The sequence below is a fragment of the Gopherus evgoodei genome, chromosome 1 (assembly GCF_007399415.2).
Source record: "Gopherus evgoodei ecotype Sinaloan lineage chromosome 1, rGopEvg1_v1.p, whole genome shotgun sequence".
Taxonomy (NCBI): domain Eukaryota; kingdom Metazoa; phylum Chordata; order Testudines; family Testudinidae; genus Gopherus; species Gopherus evgoodei.
In genome coordinates, this window is record NC_044322.1 from 161,771,252 (window position 1) to 161,793,831 (window position 22,580).

General features: G+C 43.3%; 1 protein-coding gene across 3 annotated transcripts in view; it reads left to right on the forward strand.

Annotated features, from left to right (window-relative positions):
* The window catches only part of DSCAM (DS cell adhesion molecule), a 662,018-nt gene that overhangs the window by 506,252 nt on the left and 133,186 nt on the right, over positions 1 to 22,580 (forward strand). For 2 of the 3 annotated variants that reach the window (XM_030577471.1, XM_030577483.1), the window contains exons 12-14: positions 8,603 to 8,799; positions 14,246 to 14,342; positions 15,766 to 15,894. In XM_030577471.1, coding sequence (XP_030433331.1) covers positions 8,603 to 8,799; positions 14,246 to 14,342; positions 15,766 to 15,894 — 423 coding nt within the window. Of the gene's footprint in view, positions 1 to 8,602; positions 8,800 to 14,245; positions 14,390 to 15,765; positions 15,895 to 22,580 lie in introns of those variants that run through there. The other variant, XM_030577488.1, reaches the window with a different exon arrangement.

Consider the following 22,580-nt stretch of genomic DNA (forward strand, 5'->3'; position numbering starts at 1 on the left):
GATGGGCAAGGACGTTGCTAAGTATGTCCGGTCTTGTGAGGTATGCCAAAGAGTGGGAAAGCCTCAAGACCAGGTCAAGGCCCCTCTCCAGCCACTCCCCATAATTGAGGTCCCATTTCAGCGAGTAGCTGTGGATATTCTGGGCCCTTTCCCAAAAAAGACACCCAGAGGAAAGCAGTACATACTGACTTTCGTGGACTTTGCTACCCGATGGCCGGGAGCAGTAGCTCTAGGCAACACCAGGGCTAACACTGTGTGCCTGGCCCTAACAGACATTTTGGCCAGGGTCAGTTTGCCCTCCGACATCCTTACACATTCAGGATCTAATTTCCTGGCAGGGACCATGCAAAAACTGTGGAACACGCATGTGGTGAACCACTTGGTTGCCACCCCATACCAACATCAAACCAATGGCCTGGTGGAAAGGTTTAATGGAACTTTGGGGGCCATGATATGTAAATTCGTCAACGAATACTCCAATAATTGGGACCTAGTGTTGCAGCAGTTGCTGTTTGCCTACAGGGCTGTACCACATCCCAGTTTAGGGTTTTCACTGTTTGAACTTGTGTATGGTCACAATGTTAAGGGACCATTACAGTTGGTGAAGCAGCAATGGGAGGGGTTTACACCTTCTCCAGGAACTAACATTCTGGACTTTGTAAGCAACCTACAAAGCACCCTCCGACACTCCTTAGCCCTTGCTAAAGAGAACCTAAAGGATGCTCAGGAAGAGCAAAAGGCCTGGTATGACAGACATGCCAGAGAACGTTCCTTCAAGGTAGGAGACCAGGTTATGGTCTTGAAGGCGCAACAGGCCCATAAGATGGAAGCATCATGGGAAGGGCCATTCACGGTCCAAGAGCACCTGGGAACTGTGAACTACCTCATAGCATTTTCCAATTCCTCACTAAAGCTCAGAGTGTACCATGTTAATTCTCTCAAGCCTTTCTATTCCAGAGACTTACAGGTTTGTCAGTTTACAGTCCAGGGAGATGATGCTGAGTGGCCTGATGGTGTCTACTACGAAGGGAAAAAAGACGGTGGCGTGGAAGAGGTGAACCTCTCAACCATCCTGGAACGTCTGCAGCGGCAACAAATCAAGGAGCTGTGCACTAGCTTCGCCCCATTGTTCTCAGCCAACCCAGGACGGACTGAACGGGCATACCACTCCATTGACACAGGTAATGCTCACCCAATTAGAACCCCACCCTACCGGGTGTCTCCTCATGCCCAAGCTGCTATAGAACAGGAGATCCAGAACATGCTACAGATGGGTATAATCCACTCATCTACCAGTGCATGGGCATCTCCTGTGGTTCTGGTACCCAAACCAGATGGGGAAATATGCTTTTGCGTGGACTACCGTAAGCTAAATGCGGTAACTTGTCCGGACAACTATCCAATGCCACGCACCGATGAGCTATTGGAGAAGTTGGGAGGTGCCCAGTTCATCTCTACAATAGACTTAACCAAGGGGTACTGGCAAGTACCGCTAAATGAACCTGCCAAGGAAAGGTCAGCATTAGTCACCCATGCGGGGGTGTATGAATTTAATGTCCTTCCTTTTGGCCTTCGAAATGCATCCACCACCTTCCAGAGGCTGGTAGATGGTCTACTTGCAGGACTGGGAGAATATGCAGTTGCCTACCTCGATGATGTGGCCATTTTTTCAGACTCCTGGCCCGAACACCTACTACACCTGGAAAAGGTCTTTGAGCGCATCAGGCAGGCCGGACTAACTGTTAAGGCCAAAAAGTGTCAAATAGGCCAAAACAGAGTGACTTACCTGGGGCACCAGGTGGGTCGAGGAACCATAAACCCCCTACAGGCCAAGGTGGATGCTATTCAAAAGTGGCCGGTCCCAAGGTCCAAGAAGCAGGTCCAATCCTTCTTAGGCTTGGCCGGGTACTACAGGCGATTTGTACCACACTACAGCCAAATCGCTGCCCCACTGACCGACCTGACCAAAAAGACCCAGCCAAATGCAGTTAAGTGGACTGATGAGTGTCAAAAGGCCTTTACCCAACTTAAGGCGATGCTCATGTCTGACCCTGTACTCAGGGCCCCGGATTTTGACAAGCCATTCCTAGTAACCACGGATGCATCTGAGCGTGGTATAGGAGCCGTTCTCATGCAGCAAGCAACAGATCACAACTTCCATCCTGTCGTGTTTTTCAGCAAGAAACTGTCTAAGAGGGAAAGTCACTGGTCAGTCAGTGAAAAGGAATGCTATGCCACTGTGTACGCCCTGGAAAAGCTACGCCCATATGTTTGGGGACGGCGGTTCCAGCTACAAACTGACCATGCTGCACTAAAGTGGCTTCATACTGCCAAGGGGAACAACAAGAAACTTCTTCGTTGGAGTTTAGCTCTCCAAGATTTTGATTTTAATATTCAGCACATCTCAGGAGCTTCCAACAAAATAGCTGATGCACTCTCCTGTGAGAGTTTCCCAGAATCCAGTAGTTAAAAAGTGTTCTTAAATTGTAGAAGTCTGTTAGTTATATACTTAGTGGTATATGTAAAGGTGCATGTGTTGTATTAATCTGTTTATTTTAAAGTTCTAGGAGGAAATCGCCGCCAGTGAGCTTCCCCACTGTCTGCAATTTGGGGGGCGTATCATAAACAGATAGCTAAGGGTTAATGTCTCTTACACCTGGAAAGAAGTAATCTGAAACACCTGACCAGAGGACCAATCAGGAAACAAGACTTTTTCAAATTTGGGTGGAGGGGTTTTTGTGTGTGAGTCTTTTGTTCTGGGGTCTTCTGCCTGTACTCTCTCGGCTATGAGGAGTGATTTTTTTTGTCTCCTGCTTTCTAATCTTCTGTTTCCAAGTTGTGAGTAAAAGATGGTTTGTTGTTTTGTATTTACATGTCTATAGTTGCTGGAGTGCTTTGAATTGTATTCTTTTTGAATAAGGCTGTTTATTCAATATTCTTTTAAGCAAATGACCCTGTATTTGTCACCTTAATACAGAGAGACCATTTTTATGTATTTTTCTTTCTTTTTATATAAAGCTTTCTTTTAAGACCTATTGGAGTTTTTCTTTAGTGGGGAACTCCAGGGAATTGAGTCTGCAGCTCACCAGGGAACTGGTGGGAGGAAGAAGTTGGGGGAAATCTGTGTGTGTTAGATTTACTGGCCTGACTTTGCATTCCCTCTGGGTGAAGAGGGAAGTGCTTGTGTTTCCAGGACTGGAAATAGAGAGGGTGGACTCCCTCTGTTTAGATTCACGGAGTTTGCTTCTGTGTATCTCTCCAGGAACACCTGGAGGGGGGAAGGGAAAAGGTTTATTTCCCTTTGTTGTGAGACTCAAGGGATTTGGGTCTTGGGGTCCCCAGGGAAGGTTTTTGGGGGGACCAGAGTGCCCCAAAACACTCTAATTTTTTGGGTGGTGGCAGCTTTACCAGGTCCAAGCTGGTAACTAAGCTTGGAGGTTTTCATGCTAACCCCCATATTTTGGACGCTAAGGTCCAAATCTGGGACTAGGTTTATGGTAGCCCCAAAAGCTGACCCTCTGTATGTATGGCCTTCTCGATAGTTGGAAAGTCACGCTTTTGTGAAATAAATCAGCTGAGCAGTACAGTAGTATATTTCGGGGGACTCCTAGAGAAATGGAGACCACCACTTCTTTTTATGAAAGCAGGAATTCCTCTCAACTCTGTTTCCTCTTTCAAGTAATTTTTAATGTGGAACACTTCTCTGTAAAAAAGTTTATCAGGATTTAATATACAAACAATTTTACAAGACATAGGTAATCAGACTGCATAATGGTGCCTAGTAAGTGCATCATATCCCAGAGAAAACCTTTCTAAGAATCCTTTCTGTAATTAGATCCAATTTTTAATTCTAACCCAGAGCTCCACAACCCTGCTAATTATCAGATCAGTTTGTTATGGTTCAGAAACCCTTCTAATGGAAAGGGCTGCATCCTGACATATTGTCATATCCAAGCATCAATAGCTCTGACATGTGAAAAGGTCATGCCACCAAACATTAGTATTTCAAAACAGCAATTAGAGTAATTCGTTTAAAAAAGGTTTCTTCTTCTGTTCACTAGCAATGGCTTAGTCTGGAAGAAAAGACTGTTAGTCTATAAGGTGCCACAGGACTCTTTGCTGCTTTTACAGATCTAGACTCACACGGCTACCACTCTGATATATGAAAAGGTTATGATTTGTTGGTTATGATTATGCTATCTGTATGTGTGTATCATTTTGTAGTTAAAGTTATGAATATTGGCTATGTACTTGTATTTCAATGTGTTTGATTTTAAGTAGCATTAGTGAAGCATTTGGTCAGCTTCTTGAGAAAGGAATCTGCAGATTAAGTGCCCAGTCAAGAAACACTTAACTGACAATGGATTTTGGCAGACGCCAATCCACATCTGAGCTTTCCTGGGAACGTTCAAACTAACATGTAAACAATGGCATCAGCCTGTAAAGAAATGAGTCATGCATGGACATGTGACTTGCCCATGTGACTCCAAACTCCATCTTGTTGCTGTAATTTTCCATAGTAAGAACAAAGAGGTGTCCTTCCACATGGCAGAGAATATAAAAGGCAGCTGCATCATCTCCATTTTGTCGTCAATCCTGCTTCTTACCTCTGGAGTAACTTTGCTATATACTGAAGCTCTGAACAAATCACTGAATGACCCATCCAAGCTGTGGATGTACTCCAGAAACTTGATTTGAGCCTGCAGTTTATTCCATCACTGCTGCAAGCCTGAACCAAGAACTTTGCCATTACTGTATGTACTTAATTCCATTTAACCAATTCTAACTCTCATCTATATTTCTTTCTTTTTATGAATAAACCTTTAGAGTTTAGATTCTAAAGCATTGGCAACAGAGTGATTTGTGAGTAAGATTGGACTTATATATTGACCTGGGTCTGGGGCTTGGTCCTTTGGGATTGGGAGAACCTTTTTTCTTTTATTGGGGTATTGGTTTTCATAAGCATTCATCCCCATAATGAGTGGCATTGGTGGTGATACTGGGAAACTGGAGTGTCTAAGGGAATTGCTTGTATGACTTCTGGTTAGCCAGTGGGGTAAGACCGAAGTGCTCTCTGTTTGGCTGATTTGGTGTGCCTTAATAATAAAGGAAACCCAGCTTTGGGCTGTTACTGCCCTGCTCTAAGCAATTTGTCCTGAACTGATACTCTCAGTTGTGTCCTGCCAGAGGCAGCATCATTACAGTAGTGACACTCCTCATATCTGCCTGTCCTTATCCATTGACACTCATGTCCACACCCCTTTATCCACTGTTATTACAAACACTGGATAGCAGGGTGAGGCACAACATGGCCCCATTTTTTATACCTTGTGCCTGTGGTAGCCTACCGGGATACCCAGGGTCAGAGGACACATCTTCAAGATTGTACCCAAAATACAATCTGTGGGCAAACTTACTTCCTGTCAGCGTAAAGATGGATGTGGCTGTCTTGAGCAGACTTACTTCAGTCCATTTCCTCAGATGGGGATTGTTTTCTCACTCTGCTCAGCCAACAGCTTAATGATGGTAGCACCAAGGAGAAGGGAACACTTAGCCTGCCTGACTCCAAGATGAAGAAAAGGAAGCAGGTTTTGCTCCTTTTCTGGGAAGAAGCAAGAGGCTTGTGGCTGGCTTATCAGACAGACAGAAAGAAGGACCTCGGACGTGTCTCATTCTGCTGCTGCAGCAGCAGCACGGGTCAGGCTGGGTTCTAATGGCTGAATGGTTCTTTCTTCTCACCTGCCATGATCTCCATATAAACGGGGAGCCAGATGTGTGAGTGAATAAAGCACTTCTCCACTCCCTCAGGTGGCAACTCAGGGAGCAGAATCTAGGTGCGTGTCTACACAGCATTTTGGAGATAGCGTCCCAGCTGAAGTCAACCAACTTGGATTAGAGGGGCACTCTAAAAATATCTATATAGAGAGCACTCTGAAATTGCAACTCATGCTGGAGCTGGGCTCTGAAGCCCGCACCCCTCCTTGACTGAGCTCCAGCCTGAGCTACAACTTAAAGTATTGTTTGTACAGCTATTTTTAGAGCTCTAGCACAGGGCTTCTCAAACTGGGGGTTGGGACCCCTCAGGGTCAAATGAAGAAAAAGGGACTCAGGGAGTCCTGAGGTTATTACATGGAGGGTCACGAGCTGTCAAACTCCACCCGAAATGCCGCTTTGCCTCCAGCATTTATAATGGTGTTAAATATATAAACAAGTCTTTTTAATTTATAAAGGGGGGGTCACACTCAGAGACTTGCTATGTGAAACGGGTCACCAGTACAAAAGTCTGAGAGCCACTGCTCTAGCACAAGCCCTGCTAGTCCAGGGCTGGGTGGCTTGCTCCAAAATGCTGGGTAGAAAAGCCATAGATGGTCAAGAGTGACTGTAGTGTAGTGTGATATTCAGCAGCAGATCACAACATTTGTGGCAGTGCTCATTTTTTGGCCAGTGTGTGCGGTGAAGAGAGGCAGTGGCCCTGAGTTCATTCCAGAGTCCACGGCTACATGTCTGATTGCTCCATGGCCCATCCTGGCCTGCCTTAGAGCATGTTGTTCAGAAACTTACATATACAATTGGATACAAAGCTGATGTCACACTGTTCCTCTGTGTGGCTCTGCTGCTGCTTTCTTGTGATCAGGTTACTGTTGAAATTTAGGAGTCTTCTAAATGTCAGTTACCTTCTGGCTCACGAGACCAGAACAAGCAGAGCAGAGAGACAGTTTGTGGTTGCTGCACTGCACCAACCCAGCACCCTGTGTGCTTGCTGGTGAGTCACTCAGCTGTGGTTTACTTTATTGCGTCACCCAGTGTCAAAAGAAGACAGAGATTTCAGGGTCTGATTTTGTTGAATGGTATTTTGAGAGGAGGTTCAGTTTTGGATTTGTCAGTTCTGAGCCTGTCTTTTTAAGGAACTGTGAGGGGAGGACATGCAGTAAAGACTTCTGAGCATTACAGATAGTTACATCTATGCCATAATGTAGATTTTGAAACGAAACTTGAAAATTGTATTTTCTTTACATAGATTGTGAGAAAAGTAAGATTTTACAGCTTTTTTTATTCTTCTTAGCCGTGTAGAGCCAAGGCAGCAGACTCTTAGGGTATGGCTACACTTGCAGCTGTACAGCGCTGTGAGTTAAACCTGTCTTTGTACAGCTGAGTAGGGAAAGCGCTGTAGTCTGTCCACACTGACAGCTGCCAACGCACTGGCATGGCCACATTTGCAGTGGCATTGAGAGTGGTGCATCATGGGCAGCTATCTCAGCATTCAAGTGGCTGCAATGTGCTTTTCAAAGGGGGGGTGGAGTGTGACAGGGAGTGTGGGGGAAGAGAGAATGGATTTTTGTAGTGCGGACACTGTGTCAGCACCCTGCCTTGCAAGTTCCGACCCCTCTCCCTCCTCCACCCCTCTCACTCACTGAAAGCAAACAGCAGCTGTTTGGTTTTTTCTCACAGACCAGATAAGCAGCCGCTTGGGGAAACTTACCCTCCCCCTCCACACCCCACGCGCCACCTCTCTCTCCAAGCAAACATTAGCTGTGGGCCTTCCAAAGGGATCCCCCCTGCCTGCCTCTGCTCATTCACAGCAGACAGTAGCTGTGTTTGTTTTTTTGATAAGCAGCTTCTGGAGCCCGGAATTCACAACAAAACAAGGAAAAGAACCTTCACTTAAAAGGATTATGGGGAGTTTCCGGAGGTCAATCACTGTGTAATAAGGTTGCTCCCCATTTACACTGAAGCACCAGTGTCTCAGCCACTCAGCAGCAGCTGTTATTCCTCTCGGTGAGGTGGAGTGCCTGTAGCACTATAACCACGGAGATACAGCGCTGTATGTGCCTTGCCAGTGTGGACAGGGAGTGAGTTACAGTGCTGTGGGCAGCTTTATTGCGCTGTAACTCTCAAGTGTAGTCAAGGCCTTATTGTGAGTAGGCTGAAAATCATGTCTAAACTGACTATGCAATACAGTAGGAGAAAATCAGGGTAGATTTAGCATCAGCTTTATATATAAACATGTGCGGTACATATGATAATTACGGTATATACTCTACATACATAGATCATAATTTCCTCTGTGCAGTCATCTATCTCGTGTGGTTTTGTACAGCTCCTAGCTTAATGGGGCTCTGATCTTCACTGTAATGCTGACAATAATGAAGAATATATTTATAAATAAATAGAAATATAAATTTGTGACCCACTGGTCTTCCTCAGTCATTTCTGCTGAATCTCATCATAGTAGCATGGTACTGAGTATAAAGTTCTTCCATTGCATCTTTACAGGCCACATACCTGACTGCTTATGGCTCACAGTAATTTTCTGAATCTATTAATATTTTAATTTATTAAAGATAAAAATGGACTCAAGCTTCAAATCTAGATTCCTAGAACCCTAATGTGTAGGAAGAATTGTTTGGATCTCAGATGTTAGCTTGGGACCATCTTCAGCTAAAATATTTCTTATATTACATAAAAATAAAAATAAAACCATTGTCTAAGTATTTGTGCTAGCTAGTGACACATCAAGAGCGTGGCTGAGCCTGAGACTACAAGGCCAGACCTCAGTTACCATAGCTGTCTCACTGATGAGCTGCCTTGTTTTTGATTTTAGTTCCTGCTATGATCACTTCCTATCCAAACACTACTTTGGCAACACAGGGTCAAAAGAAGGAGATGAGCTGCACAGCACATGGAGAGAAACCCATCATAGTCCGCTGGGAGAAAGAGGATCGAATCATTAACCCTGAAATGTCCCGCTATCTTGTTTCCACCAAGGAAGTGGGTGATGAAGTCATCTCTACCCTGCAGGTACTAAAGCAAAGTGACCAATGACCTGTTTATACATTCTAGAGGATTGCTTGCTTCTATTTTTTATGGCTGAGGACACCAGGCACAGCTGTCACCACCACCCCCAATCTAAAAATAATGACTTTGAGTCTGATGCTCCTCCTTCTTATACTGGTTTGAGTCAGGAGTAACCCCACTGTAGTCAGTAGAGTCATATTGGCACAAAACCAGTGTACCAAGAGAATCAGACCCTGTGTTTTTCAAGTGCCTTCTCTCTCTCTCTTCCTATCTGCGCTTCAGAGTGGCACCCAGGCAGTCAAAGTAATAATCAGATAAAATGTCCATTACAATATCCTAAGCCAAATGAGGTTAAAGGAAAAAGTGCCACAGGGACATGAGAAGGACTTGCGCTGTGTTTGTTAATATTCAGCAGATCCTGGATATTGTAGCAAAAATCATCCAGCCAGCTGGCAAGAACTCATATTTCACAGCTTTGCTGTTACTTATGTGAAATACAGCTCTCTGGTGGTATCATAGCTATGACTCTTGCTTTATCTGTCAAATATAGACAGGGCTCAGTTAAGCCAGAAGAGGCTCCGTTGGAAAGGATATGGGAAGGAGGTGTACCACCTTACTGGCATTAATGACGCATGGGTAGTAGTGGGAGCAAGAGTAGAGGTAGCCCCTGCTAAACAAGTGAAGATATCCTAGTGGGCTGGTGCCATGATCCTTCCCTCACTCTGCCAAGAAATGCATTTTGGATACAGTATCATTTCTCATGGTGCTAGCTTGCCCCTTCTTCCATTATGGCAGCCTGCAGCCAAATAATGCTGCCTCCTGCACAAGTTTGCTAAGCAAGGGTCAAAGGGCTTCTTGTGCCCTCTCCCCACCTCCAGCCTGGCATAGCCACAATTTGGCCTGGAGTCTGTATTACCAGTACATGTATAACACCCTATCCAAGTAGCTGAGACCAAGTGATGAATCCTAACATGGTTTTGTAATACAGCCTGTCTTAGTGTTGAAATTGACATCAAGACTAAGGACATCAACACAGGCTACATCTGATGCTGCTGCACTTTTTGGTCCAAATACACCTGTACCCTGATATAACGCAGTCCTCAGGAGACAAAAAATCTCAGTGTGTTATAGGTGAGACCGTGTTATATCAAACTTGCTTTGCACCCCCATTCCTTGTTCCCTGACTGCCCCCTCCAGAGACCTCCATGCCCAATCACCCCGAGGGTCCCACCCCCTACTCAACCCTCCTGTCCCCTGACTGCTCTGACCCCTATCCACCCTCCCCCCACCCCCTGACAGGAACTCACCGGCAGTGGCGGGAAGCAGAGTAGCGCGGCCCCAGTCCGCTCCACTGCGCCAGCTTCCAGCTACGGCGCTCCGCTTCCTGCCGCCGGTGAGTGTGGAGAGGTTGGGGAAAGGATGCCCCCCACACTCACCTGCGGTGGGAAGCGGAGCGACGTGGCCCCAGCCCGCTCCGCTTTCCTCGCCCCGGCCCCAGCCATGTGGCTGGGGAGCAGCTGGAGAAAGGTCCTGCACTCACCTGCGATGGGAAGTGGAGCGCCATGGCTGGGAGCTGGCAGAGTGGAGCTGGCTGGGACTGGACTGCTCTGCTTCCTGCCACTGGTGAGTGTAGGGAGGTTGGGGAAAGGACGCCCCCCCGTACTCACCTGCAGCGGGAAGCGGAGCGCGGTGTCTGGGAGCTGGTGGAGTGGAGTGGGCTGGGGCCAGGCTGCTCCACTTCTGCCGCTGCTGGTGAGAGTGGGGCGGGATCCCTACCCCCAAACCCCCTCCTCCGAGTGACACTGCTGGGGCCAGGGCGAGGGAAGCAGAGCGGGCTGCTCCCGGCCCCCTGCTAATCCCCCGGGCAATTCTGGGACTGCAGGACCCCCAAAAGTGCCCTCTCACAGCTCTGGCCCCCCAGACCGTGTGGGGCCGAGCCCTTGACCACCCCCGAGACCCTCTGCCCCTTATCGAATCCCTCGGCCCCGGCTTGGCCCAGCACCCTTAACACACTGCTCAGAGCAGTGTGTCAGAGCTTTACCGACTTGTATGCGAACCCGCATTATATCGAGCCATGTTATATCGGGGTAGAGGTGTACCATGTATTTAAAGATTTAGATGGAATGCCATGCCTAATCTAGCAATTGGAGCACTTTTCTTTGATCTTCTTTTACTTGTAAGTATCATTTCCAGTGCGATTTGTCACCAGGAATCCCTCCAGGCTCTAGATCCCTGGAAGCACTGGTATCTCCCCTTATCCCCTTCCTCTACATGGGAAGGGCACCAACAAGGCTGTTTTCCCCCCACTTCTCTCTGGGAAGCAGGGCTAAGCAACACTTCATTTTTCTGCATCTTCTCTGTTGAGCTGCTACTGTCTTCTGTCTGGGGATGGCTGGAAAGATGTAGTGGAGGAGGGATTGACAACAACTGAAAAGGGAGGAATAAAAGGAAGTGTGAGGTCTTTGGGAAGAAAAATTTTTCGGAAGAAAATATATTCAGCAGATGGGAAGGATTAAGAAAAGACAAGATCAGGTGAATTAAACAGTTTTATTTAAAACTCATCAGGAAACATAAGTTACTAACACACATGTATATTTAGTAAAAACATATTTTTGCCGGTATATTTAGTAATATATTAAAAAAAAAATCCCAGAGATTTTCAAAAAAACCTTCCAAGGAATGCAATGCAAAACTTTCTCCATAATTTGGCAAAATTCTTGTTGATTTCCAGTACTGCTTTTCAGTTATACTATGATATAAAATATCTCTTATTGTTTTGTTTTTTTAACTCAAGGAAATAACTCTAGCTCTGTGAGATGCCAGGGTATACTCTCACAGTAAAATATAGCTCTTTCTTCATTAGCTGAAAGATGTCTTGGAGACTATCCAGTAAAGCTCCTGTTCTACTTTTGTTGAAGTCGATGTGAGTTTTGTCATTGACTTCAGTGAGAGAAGATAAGGTCCTAAGTATGTGTGTGCATGTACGTATGTGATGAATAGTATTTATTACATACAAATAAATCTATTATGCAAATAGATACATGAACATGAGTCCCAGCACCCACAATCATCTTGATGACTTTAGTGTGATTCCATCTGGGTGCACATGATAGCACTTCTGTGTGTAAGATTGGGGCATTAATCCCTTTCTTGGTTAGCAAATTGTTCATGAAATAATATGGTAGTGATATATACTGTCTATATATATATATAGAGAGAGAGAGAGAGAGAGACATAGCTATAGATATAAATGTACAAAAAAGTTACAATAATATTATTAAGGTTGCAAAGTCAAGCTCTCAGAAGTTAAGAAATATCAGACTTAAAGTTGCCTATGCAACTTTAATTTGTCCCCCTCATAGTCTTTAATTACATGATCACATAATGTTTTTTCCACAGGAAACCCTGCCTTATTCAGCACATGGGATGGACAGTGCTCACTTAATGAACAGTTATTGAATATATAGATATATATTTTATTTTAATTGTTCTGTGTGGGCCCCAGGCCCTATTTACTGCACACTATACAAACCCTGTTCTGAATATAAAAATATTCATTTTCTCATAGGATTCTCTATGGCATTCATAATTATATTATCTGAAGACTTCTCAAACATTAATTAATTTATCTTTACAGACTGTCTGGTGAGGTGAAGTGGAGGTATTATCCCCATTTTACAGATGGGGAACTGAGGCACAGATCGAATGTTTCCACTAATTTTGGGTGTCCATTTTAAGACACCTACAACTTGATTTTTCAGAGTATGTAGCATTATATAGCACTTTAGATGTTAAAAGCACAGCTCTCATTGATTTCAGTTGCAGCTATGAGTGTTCAGAACTTCTGCAAATCAGATCCAAGGGTCTCAAATTAGGCACCCAGGAAATGAGAAAAACACAATTCTTGACCATCTGTGAAAAGTCTGGTTTAAGTGATTTGCCAAGTATCAGTTAAGAACTCTGGGACAATGGCAGGGATAGAGTCCAGTTCTCCAGGGCAGCATTCAGCTGCTTTAACCATGAGACCATCCTTTCACTTCCCACAGTTCCCTGCCCTCTCTATGTTAGAATCAGACAGTTGCCTTCTCCACACTGCCTGGATCACCAGCAGGAGAGTTATTGAGAGCACAGGAGAGACAGGTTCCTTTCTCTCAGTTCCTTTGCTTGGCCCCATCCTGGCCTGGAGCAGCTGGGAGCAGTCATTACAGGGAAACTCCAGCTTCTGTGATGTAGCCCTGGGCTGGAAGGTGCACGCTCAGCCACTCTGTGGGTATGGCTCATGCAGAACCTGGTCAGCTCTAGGAGAAGAGAGAGGATGCAGCATGTTCAGTAAATTTGTGTGGACGGCTCATGTGCAGTCCTGTCACATGTAGGATCTTTGAGGGGACGATGCATGAGCAGTGTAGTCAGCACTTCGAGCTGGCAGAAGTTTGAACATGCTCAGTTAGGAGTCAGTCTGTGGAGATTTTAGCTGCTGAAGTCAGAGCTCTCTATTGTGCATTTACAAACTGGGATTTTTCAAAGTCTTATAACTTGACTACAATTGGGTGGATTTTCAAGGGGACAGAAAAAAAGGCACATCCTTGACACAGTCAACCCCCTGCCAAATTTCAGGTCCCTGTTCCAAAGCATGGGGTTTGACCATTGTGACTGAAATTAAAAAAAAAAACACAATAGCCGGAGGCAGATACCTGTTATAAAAAATATCTCAGCCCAAATTGCTAAAGTCTGGCAAAGTTATAAGCAACAGGGTCTTATAATGGGAAATTTTAGGCAAGCTTAATAATAGTTGGCTCTACCAGGTCCACCTATAAAATATGTACATAGATAGATAGATATTATTATGGTGCTTATATCCAGAGTTTCCTGCAATAATTTGTGACATCGTACATTAAATTGCATTTATTATGCATTTTTGACCACCTCACCTGCACTCTGCCCACAAATCCATCTCCACTAAGATTACTTCCAGATACTAAGTTGCTTCAAACATCTGCCATTCTCCATTTTAAAAAACCAACCTGCCAAAGAAAAGTTTCTTTCCTGCTTCCAAAGTAAAATATTAAAGTGATCTTAGGTGCAGAATAGGGAGTATTGAGCCCTCAATCAGTGAAAAATTAAAGATCTGACCTCATGTAACCAACAGAGCTAAAAAGGGGTTCTACCACTGGAAAGGGGAGACGCCCAGCTTTCTAATAGATTTAGCTCTTGCCTCTAGTCTTGATAGATACCAGCTTTTTGGACCTACACTCATGCCATTAATATTTATTCTGCATAGTTACATGAGTGTTTGTATATTCCATGTACACACACACATACAATATCTGTGCACTACTGCAAAGAGAAACAGTTTGTATCATTTTCCCACCCTGCATCTGAAAGATGCTTACATTTATTTGCTTTCTGTACATATTGTTGAATCAATGGCTTCTTTTCAATCCTCCTCTAGATTTTGCCAACGGTGCGTGAAGATTCTGGCTTCTTTTCCTGCCACGCTATCAATTCTTATGGGGAGGACCGTGGAATAATTCAGCTCACTGTGCAAGGTAGGAAGAGGACAACATAAGGAAAAAAACACAACTATTGTAGTACAGTAAGTGTATGCCATGCTCAGAAATCTGTTTTGGGGGGGAGGTGCTAGTCCCTAATTAAACATATTTCTAATTGTCAGAGAAATTAGAAGTTGCATCAGAATCTTAAAGTCATGTTTCCTAGCAACATAGAATCAATCACAGTGTAGCTTAAATTCCAGAGTCTTTGTAGACATGTACAAATGAGTAAAGGGAGTATTTCTTATATTCACTAGTTGACAATCTACTTGTCAGACATAAAAATCCATCCAGCACATATACTGTAGGGATGGTATACTTGAGGTTTTGTTGTTTTTTTTTAAATCAAGAAAATGGTTTAAACTCAGGTGAAACAAAGCAAAAGCGATTTGATGTGATGTTTTTTCAGGAGAAATGTTAAACTCACTATATATTTAGAAACAAAATATTTCAAGTTTAATCAGTCAAAATACATTTTAATATATTTGTGCAACTCAGACTCCGGTAGCCTGTATCGCTTGGGGCTGGGTTCTCCCTCCTGTGGGGAGCTCAGTCGCAGACAGCAGCAGCTTGTGAAGTGGTTTAAGGTGATGGTATTTTAGATGCAGAGCAGAGGCAGAACTCAGCCACTGGCCACTGCTGGTTTGCCACATGACACTAGCTCATGTGCTTTTATGCCTTGGAGCATAACATTTCTAATACTTGCAACAAATCTTTCTCCCAATCCTTGGTTCCCTGTGACTACAGGTTCCACAGAATATCTGAACCAGCCCTGTCAAGAAATTAGGAGGAAACTGGGAGCCAGATTCTCATTTGTCCTAAGGGTCCTTTATACTGCTCTGGCAATGAAAAGAGATCTTAAAGTGGGCATAAGCTATATATAAATATATATATGTGCCACATTGTGTAACAGCATGAAGTGGGCTTCGTGTAAATGAGAATCAGACCCTTGGTTTTGAACCCTTCTTTTATGTATTTATATTCAAAGGGTTGGGATTCTTATTCCCCCGATAGTTTAGCCCTAAAAGTACTGTCTTTATGTATATACCATCACATACATTCAAAATGTAGAAGTATCAATGCAGGGTGACAATTATAGCCAGAACCTCCCTGGCATGAATACTGCAAATGGGAGCAGAATTTAAGCAATATTACAATATGTTGCATCTGTGCAGGTCTATCATTAGTTAGTAATCCAAGACAAATTCAGTCACTCTTATTTTGAAAAGTGACTTTTCCTTTCTCCACAGAATGTTCTCCAATGGGTGGTTAAATGAGTATATATATATTAATGAGGGAGCAGAGAAAATGGCATGAGATCATCCTGTTAGCAGACCACCCTAGAGCCATGCCCATTCTTATAGCTTATGCTTAGTACCAGCGTTCTTTTGACTAAAGCAGAGTCTGTTTGTTAACTCAGAGCCACCAGATCCTCCTGAAATAGAAATCCGAGAGGTGAGAGCACGCAGCATTGCCCTCAGATGGACCATGGGATTTGATGGAAATAGCCCGATCACAGGCTACGATATTGAATGCAAGAACAAGTCTGGTAAGAGATAGTCTTCATTTGCATTTCTCATAACTTGTTTTCATTCCTTCATTATTTTGTTTGTACTGTAAACAAGGAATCATAAATCAAAACATCTTGATGGAAATTCTTCCTCCACAGTCTGTTTATTGTTCTACAGTGGGCTTGCCATTTCACTCTTTTTGATTTCTTGTATTAGGACCATTTTGTTTATATTTGGATTGTTGCTCTTCCCTTTTTTTATTGGGATAGCCACAGATTTCCTGATGCAGCCTTAGCCATTCCAGTTTGTGACTTCCACAATGGATGCTGAATGGTATTAGGCCACTATTATTACCTTTACCTCCTGTTTTTTTCCCCCAATGCCCATTTTTCCCAGGGGGGTGATTTCTCTGAACAGTGACCTTTTATCTGGAGTGCTGAGCTACAGAAATTCTCTTCTGTTGTACTTAGGGTTGTGTGACGTTTCACCTGAACAGCAGGGTTAGGAGCCAAACTGCAGTCTTAGTAGTGTGCTAGGATAGACAAAGCAAGCTGTGTAGTAGTTTGCTGAGCCACCAAACTGAGTTTGCAGTAACCTCTGAAATGCTGCAAGGGGCGGGCTAGTAGAACATATCTGCAGTACAACGTAAGCAGATATATTTTTGCTAGGTCAGCATTCAGCCATATCAACATGCAGCTCATAAGTAAAGCTGACCCACGTGCCTGTATCACTACAGGTGTGCTAATTCATATTCTTAAAGGGAAAATACAGAGACAGAGTGACATTTTAAACTGTTAAATATATGAACTTTGGATTAAATATCATAGCTCTGCCTCTGGGCTGAACTTCATTTGCTCTGTAACTTAAAAGGTGCATGTTGGCTTGAGTTTCAACTGTATTTGGACAGTTGGCACAAAGCGTTACCGGTAAGGTCATGACATCACTTTCATTTATGCTTTTTCACATATAATATGTTGTTGCTGTGTGTTATGCTACTGTGGTTAATTTAGTGTTACAAACATGTAGGTGAAAGATGTGAGTCCATATGTTTCACAAACATTTTGTATACAACTTTGTAAGACATTACACACTCACAAATAAAGTCTTTCAAATTGTTGGGGTGGAGGGGGAGAGAAGGAAAATACCCTGTATAGGAATAGAAAATGCAAAAAAGATAAAGGATTATAGAGCAAAGCTGAAAGAGTCATTGGAGAACAGTGAGAACTTGAAGAACTGGAAGAAAATAAACATAACTCCTGGTTCAGGAAATCATCCCTAATCGGGAAAAAATTTAAACAGAGGTTTGTCTTTAAGCGCATGTTCACATTCCATTGAAGTCATACAAGTTAAGGTTATGCTTAAAATTTAAGCCTATGTTTAAATACTCTCGTATATCACAGCCCAAGAAAGGACTAGGAAGGAAGCAGAAAATTATAGATGAATAAGATTCACCTTATTGATAAGTAAGCTTTAAAAGATATTTAAAAGGGATATTGAATTTGTTTGTTTATTTTGTGTTGCTTCTCATCCTGGTGTTTGTTGTACTCTGTCTACGGAGATTATCTATGGACATAGTCTAACTGATGCATTTTGAATATATATGGTTATCAGTGCAAACATATTGCTGATGAAATTAATTATGAGAGAGTATTTGTATAATATTATATTTTTAACTTTTTGAAACTGATAAGTAATTGTACAAATGATATTCCACTGTATGTCTTTAATATTTTGCATTTGATTAGTCTGTATTGTATTTTTCCTGTGCATAGAGTTGCCACTGTACAGTTTCCCTGAATTGTTTCTTTTTTTGAGGTGGTTGTCCCAGGAAGTCTGTAAGGGTGCTCAGTACACACTACCAGCTGTTCAGTTTTATGGGTTCAGGATGATCCTGGACATCCTCATTTGTGTAACACAGAGGTAGCAATCCTACCTGTGCATGGTCTTTGATATGCAAAAATAGCATATGATATTACTATTGCTAGATTAGGAAGTGGGATTCTCAGTCTAGCATCCCTGGAAGCACAGCCCAGGATGTGCAGTTTAGCAGGTGATATGATTTTAAGCTTTGTGTGCACTTCCAGGTTTCCGGGTCTGGCTTTCCCTATCCACCTGTAATCCACTCCACCAAGCCAAAAGAAGTGGAGTTTAGAATGCCATCCCTCCCTGACGCACCCTCCTCCAACTCTGAGCCTACCCCTACACTGCTCAGGGAATCCCCTGCACCTGGAGACTTCCTGCCTGGAGTCATCCAACTGCTTTCCTCTCCTGCTAGGCTGGAGGAGTGATGTAAAGGGGCAAGAATGCAGCTCAGAATCAGGGTCTACATCTTCTCTGCAGGGGCGGCTCTAGGTATTTTGCCACCCTAAGCACGGCAGGCAGGCTGCCTTCGGCAGCTTGCCTGCGGGAGGTCCCCGGTCCCACAGATTCGGCGGCAGCCTGCAGGAGGTCTGCCGAAGCTGCAGGACCAGCGGACCCTCCGCAGGCATGCCGCCGAAGGCAACCTGCCTGCTGCCCTGGTGGCGACCAGCAGAGCGTCCCCCGTGGCTTACTGTCCCAGGCGCGCACTTGGCATGCTGGTGCCTGGAGCCGCCCCTGCTTCTCTGGTAGATCTGGTAGAATCTTTTCAGGTGATAATACAGAGTGCATACGAGGGTGAAGTAGTGAACATAATGTACGTGGATTTCAAAACTGCATCTGAACAATACCACATGATAAACCAGTAGCAAGGATAGCATAATAGTTTAAAAAGTGATTATGTGACTAGGGCACATTATAATAATAAAAGTTTGAGTCTGGAAAGAAAAAGGAATGGTCTGGAGGAACTGGTGTATAAGACAAAACTTTAAAATCTGTATAGTGATCATTTGCACTGAACTACTGTGCCCAGTTTTTGGTCATAATTCTATAGAAAAATCATCAAGAAGATAGAAAGGCAACAAAAAATACAAAAGCACTGATAAAGTTAACTTATGCAGAATGGCTGCAGAAAGCAATGCTGAAGAAAAAGAGAATCAAGAGGGGTTATCGCTGCATTTTTTCAGATGTTAAGAGAGACAGCGATCGTAGGAAGATAAGATCCTTGAACTAATATTAAACCCACTGCTTGGTGTACACAGATAAAAGAAGGAAATAACAGCCTAGAAAATAATTTAGGCAAAACATCCAGCATATGATAAGCATCTGTAATACCCTACCAAGAATACAAGTGAAAATAACCAGCATAGTTATGTTTAAGAGAATTAGATACTTAAGAAATAACACTGCAGGTTACTGATGGATATGCCAACTGACTACTTAGGTACCTGGGTCATAGTGATTGTATAGCGGTCAGAGTGTTGACTAGAAACCAGAAGAGGTGATGCTTTTCCCATCTATTCTGGAACTTCTGCTTAAAGTGAGAATTCATGAAAAGACCTCAGGACACTACTCTCTGAGCTATGGCTTTATGGCCATACACATTACACCCAGCATGAACATGTGTACAATTGTTTTTTCTGATTATATTATACCTGAATGTCTTATTCACAAGTCTTAAAATGTGTGTCAGTCTAGAAATATCAGTTAATGAACAAAGCTCTACCTGCAGTAAGTCTTAGGTGAATATTTAAAAATTTCATGGACAAGTCACTGGGGAAAAAAAGCTAAAGTCATAGGTCCAGCAAACCCCCAATCCAACCAGCAAGTCTCTCACAACCGTTCCTAAATAGTGACCCAATGTCATCTCCCTTTCTCTTTCTCTGATACCAAACCCACCTTAACACCCTCCAGTGAAACCTTCATTCTAACTCTTGAGTAAACCCACTTGTAATTATTCTCAGAAAGCAACCAGATTTACTGCCAGTTCTAGAATGACAGAAATGGCCACAAACTTTTGACAAAGATCCTGAGCTCATCTTCCATCACCTAAACCTATCCACTGCCCAAGTAAGAAGCATTTGTAGCTCTGAAGCTCCTGCAAATTTAAGAGTACTGATAAGTAGTTAAACATGTGAAATCACAGAAGATAAGAATATTCAGTTTCCATGACTTCCATGAGATCATGAGTCAAAGGCCTTTTACATGAGTGAATGAACTGTAGCAAAGGCAGAGGAGGATATGAGGGGCCCATTCAGGAGCAGCATGGGAAAGAAGCATTCTGCAGATTAAAATGGCATGTGGTGTTTAATAATCTATTTTTGAAATTATTGTCCAATCACGTTGCATAACATTGTCATTAGCCCTTTTCACTCTCACCATGGTGTTTTTACTGTTGGCTTGATCCTGTACAATGCAGGTGCTGAGTGTTGTGTTATAAGGTAAAGTGTGATGAGCAAGTCTGGGGAGCACAGGGCAACCTAGGACCATATAAAGGCAATCTCTGGTTTAGACGCATCATAACATGGGACCTCTTATGGGCCCCACCCATGTACCACGGCCCCTTCCTCATTTTAAATGGCAGTGGGCCCCTCTCCTGTCACAGAAAGGACATAAGAATGGCTATACTGGATCAGACCAGTGATCCATCTAGCCTAGTATCTTGGTTTTTGACAGTGGCAGGTGCCAGATGCTTCTGAGGAAATGAACAGAATAGGACAAATATTGAGTGACTCCCCCTCTGCCATCCAGTCCCAGCTTCTGGCAGTCAAAGGTTTAGGGACATAGAGAGCATAGGGTTGCATCCCTGATCATCTTGGCTAATAGGCACTGATGGACCTATCTTCCATGAACTGGTCTAATCCTTTTTTAAACCCAGTTATGCTTTTGGCCTTTGCAACATCCTCGGCAATGAGTTCCACAGGTTGACCGTGTTTTGTGTGAAGAAGTACTTCCTTATATTTGTGTTAAACCCGCTGCCTATTAATTTCACTGAGTGACCCCCAATGGTTTTTGTCTTATGTGAAGGGGTAAATAACGCTTTGCTATTCACTTTCTCCACAACATTCATGGTTTTATAGGCATAATGAGGTTCCCATCTCTCCAGCAGGAATGGAAGCAGGGCCCATACCTTCTCTTCACTGATGGCAACAAGGGGGGCTTCCCATACTTATTCCAACAACTGGAGTGTCACTGTTGGATCAGTGGGACTCTTATCCAGGGGCGGCTTCAGGCCCAAGCACGCCAAGTGCGTACTTGGGGTGGCAAGCCTGCAGAGGGTCCGCTGGTCCCGCAGCTTTGGCAGACGTCCCGCAGGCAAGCCGCTGAAGGCAGCCTGCCTGCCATGCTTGGGGAGGCAAAATGCCTAGAGCCGGCCCTGCTCTTATCCTCCTTCCACACACACGGTCCTCCAGGACAAAGGGTGGGGAGGGGTTGCAGGGCTCTCCAGAGGAGTTGGTGTTGGAATTAACATCTCATTGAGATGAATGGGGTAATTCATCCCTCTCTGAGCTGTTGTCTCAGTTTCCCTTCAGACTTAGGTAGACATTTTTTGCATCCTTTATATGTCCAATTTTCAAGCTTTTCTTTACAACCAGGTGGGCCAGAAACTTTTTTTAAAATAAAAGTTGGGATTTTGATATTATCACATGGCTTCAGAAACTAAGATTCCAGGTTTGGGCTGATAGTGCCTATCTGTATCTTAATCCATCTATGGCCCAGGAACCTGACTTTGCAGTGAAATTACTGCTGTCTGGTCACCAGATTACTCCAGCCTTCTAGCCAGAGAAGGGACAAGGGGTAGAAGACCAGGTGTCTCATCATGCTTGAGCATATGTCTTCTCAAACATGTCCATTATTTGTCCATATCCTGCCTATTTTTGACACTGCATCCTTGAAAGTTAGGGAGCAAGGTGCACAAAAGGAGGATTATGCCTAGTGCTTAGCCTTCCTCATGCCCATACATAGACTCAGCTCACACTTGCATTTAAGCACAACAACATCTCTGCATTCCTTGCTTCATGCTATACATGGATTTGCAGAATCAAGGTCTTTATCTGCAGCCTGAAGAATCAAGGTCTTTATCTGCAGCCTGATAAGAATGGCTTCAAGAAATCATACATCTTTTAGCAAAGTGTGCCACAAATGTGTGCAGTTTTAAATATTATCACTAGATGGCATCTCACACACAAAATAGAAATTCACAAGGTTGGCTAAAGTATTATATATACAATCTTTCCCCAAAATCAGAAGTTAAGTACAATATAAAACATATTTAGCCTAGCTAGATTCTGTAAATGGACCTTTATGGTTCAATCATTATCTTAGGAATTAGTGAAAAATACAACACAGAGCTATGGATTTTCATAAACCCTTTCTGTCTATGTTCATTTTATATAGCACTGAGAATTGCCTAATTTAAAAAAAAATCTCTTTTTGAGGGGGGAAAATGAACTGAAATTTTATGTTTTCATTTTGCTTCATTTATGTATGGTTCTTACCTGTTCTGTATATTATTTCTAAGTTAAAACCCTATTAAATACATCGATTTTAAAATGCTTTAGAATGGTAGCAGGAAAACAAAAGAGCCATAAATCAATCACGGTACCCCAGTGGATGATTATTGTACTGCCTACACAGGAACAATCATTTTATTTCTATCATTTAGCAGCAGAATTTAAATCACCATTTATTTTTTGTTGCGTCAGCTGACAACAACATCGGAGAGAAATTAAACAATTTCTTTCTTCACTATGTGTCTCAAGCTTTTCTTATTTTTCCCTCAGAAATTCATATAAAAATATACTCTAAAATCCATGTATTACCTACACTCTATCATTCTGGAATAAAATATATCTAGAAGTCTTGA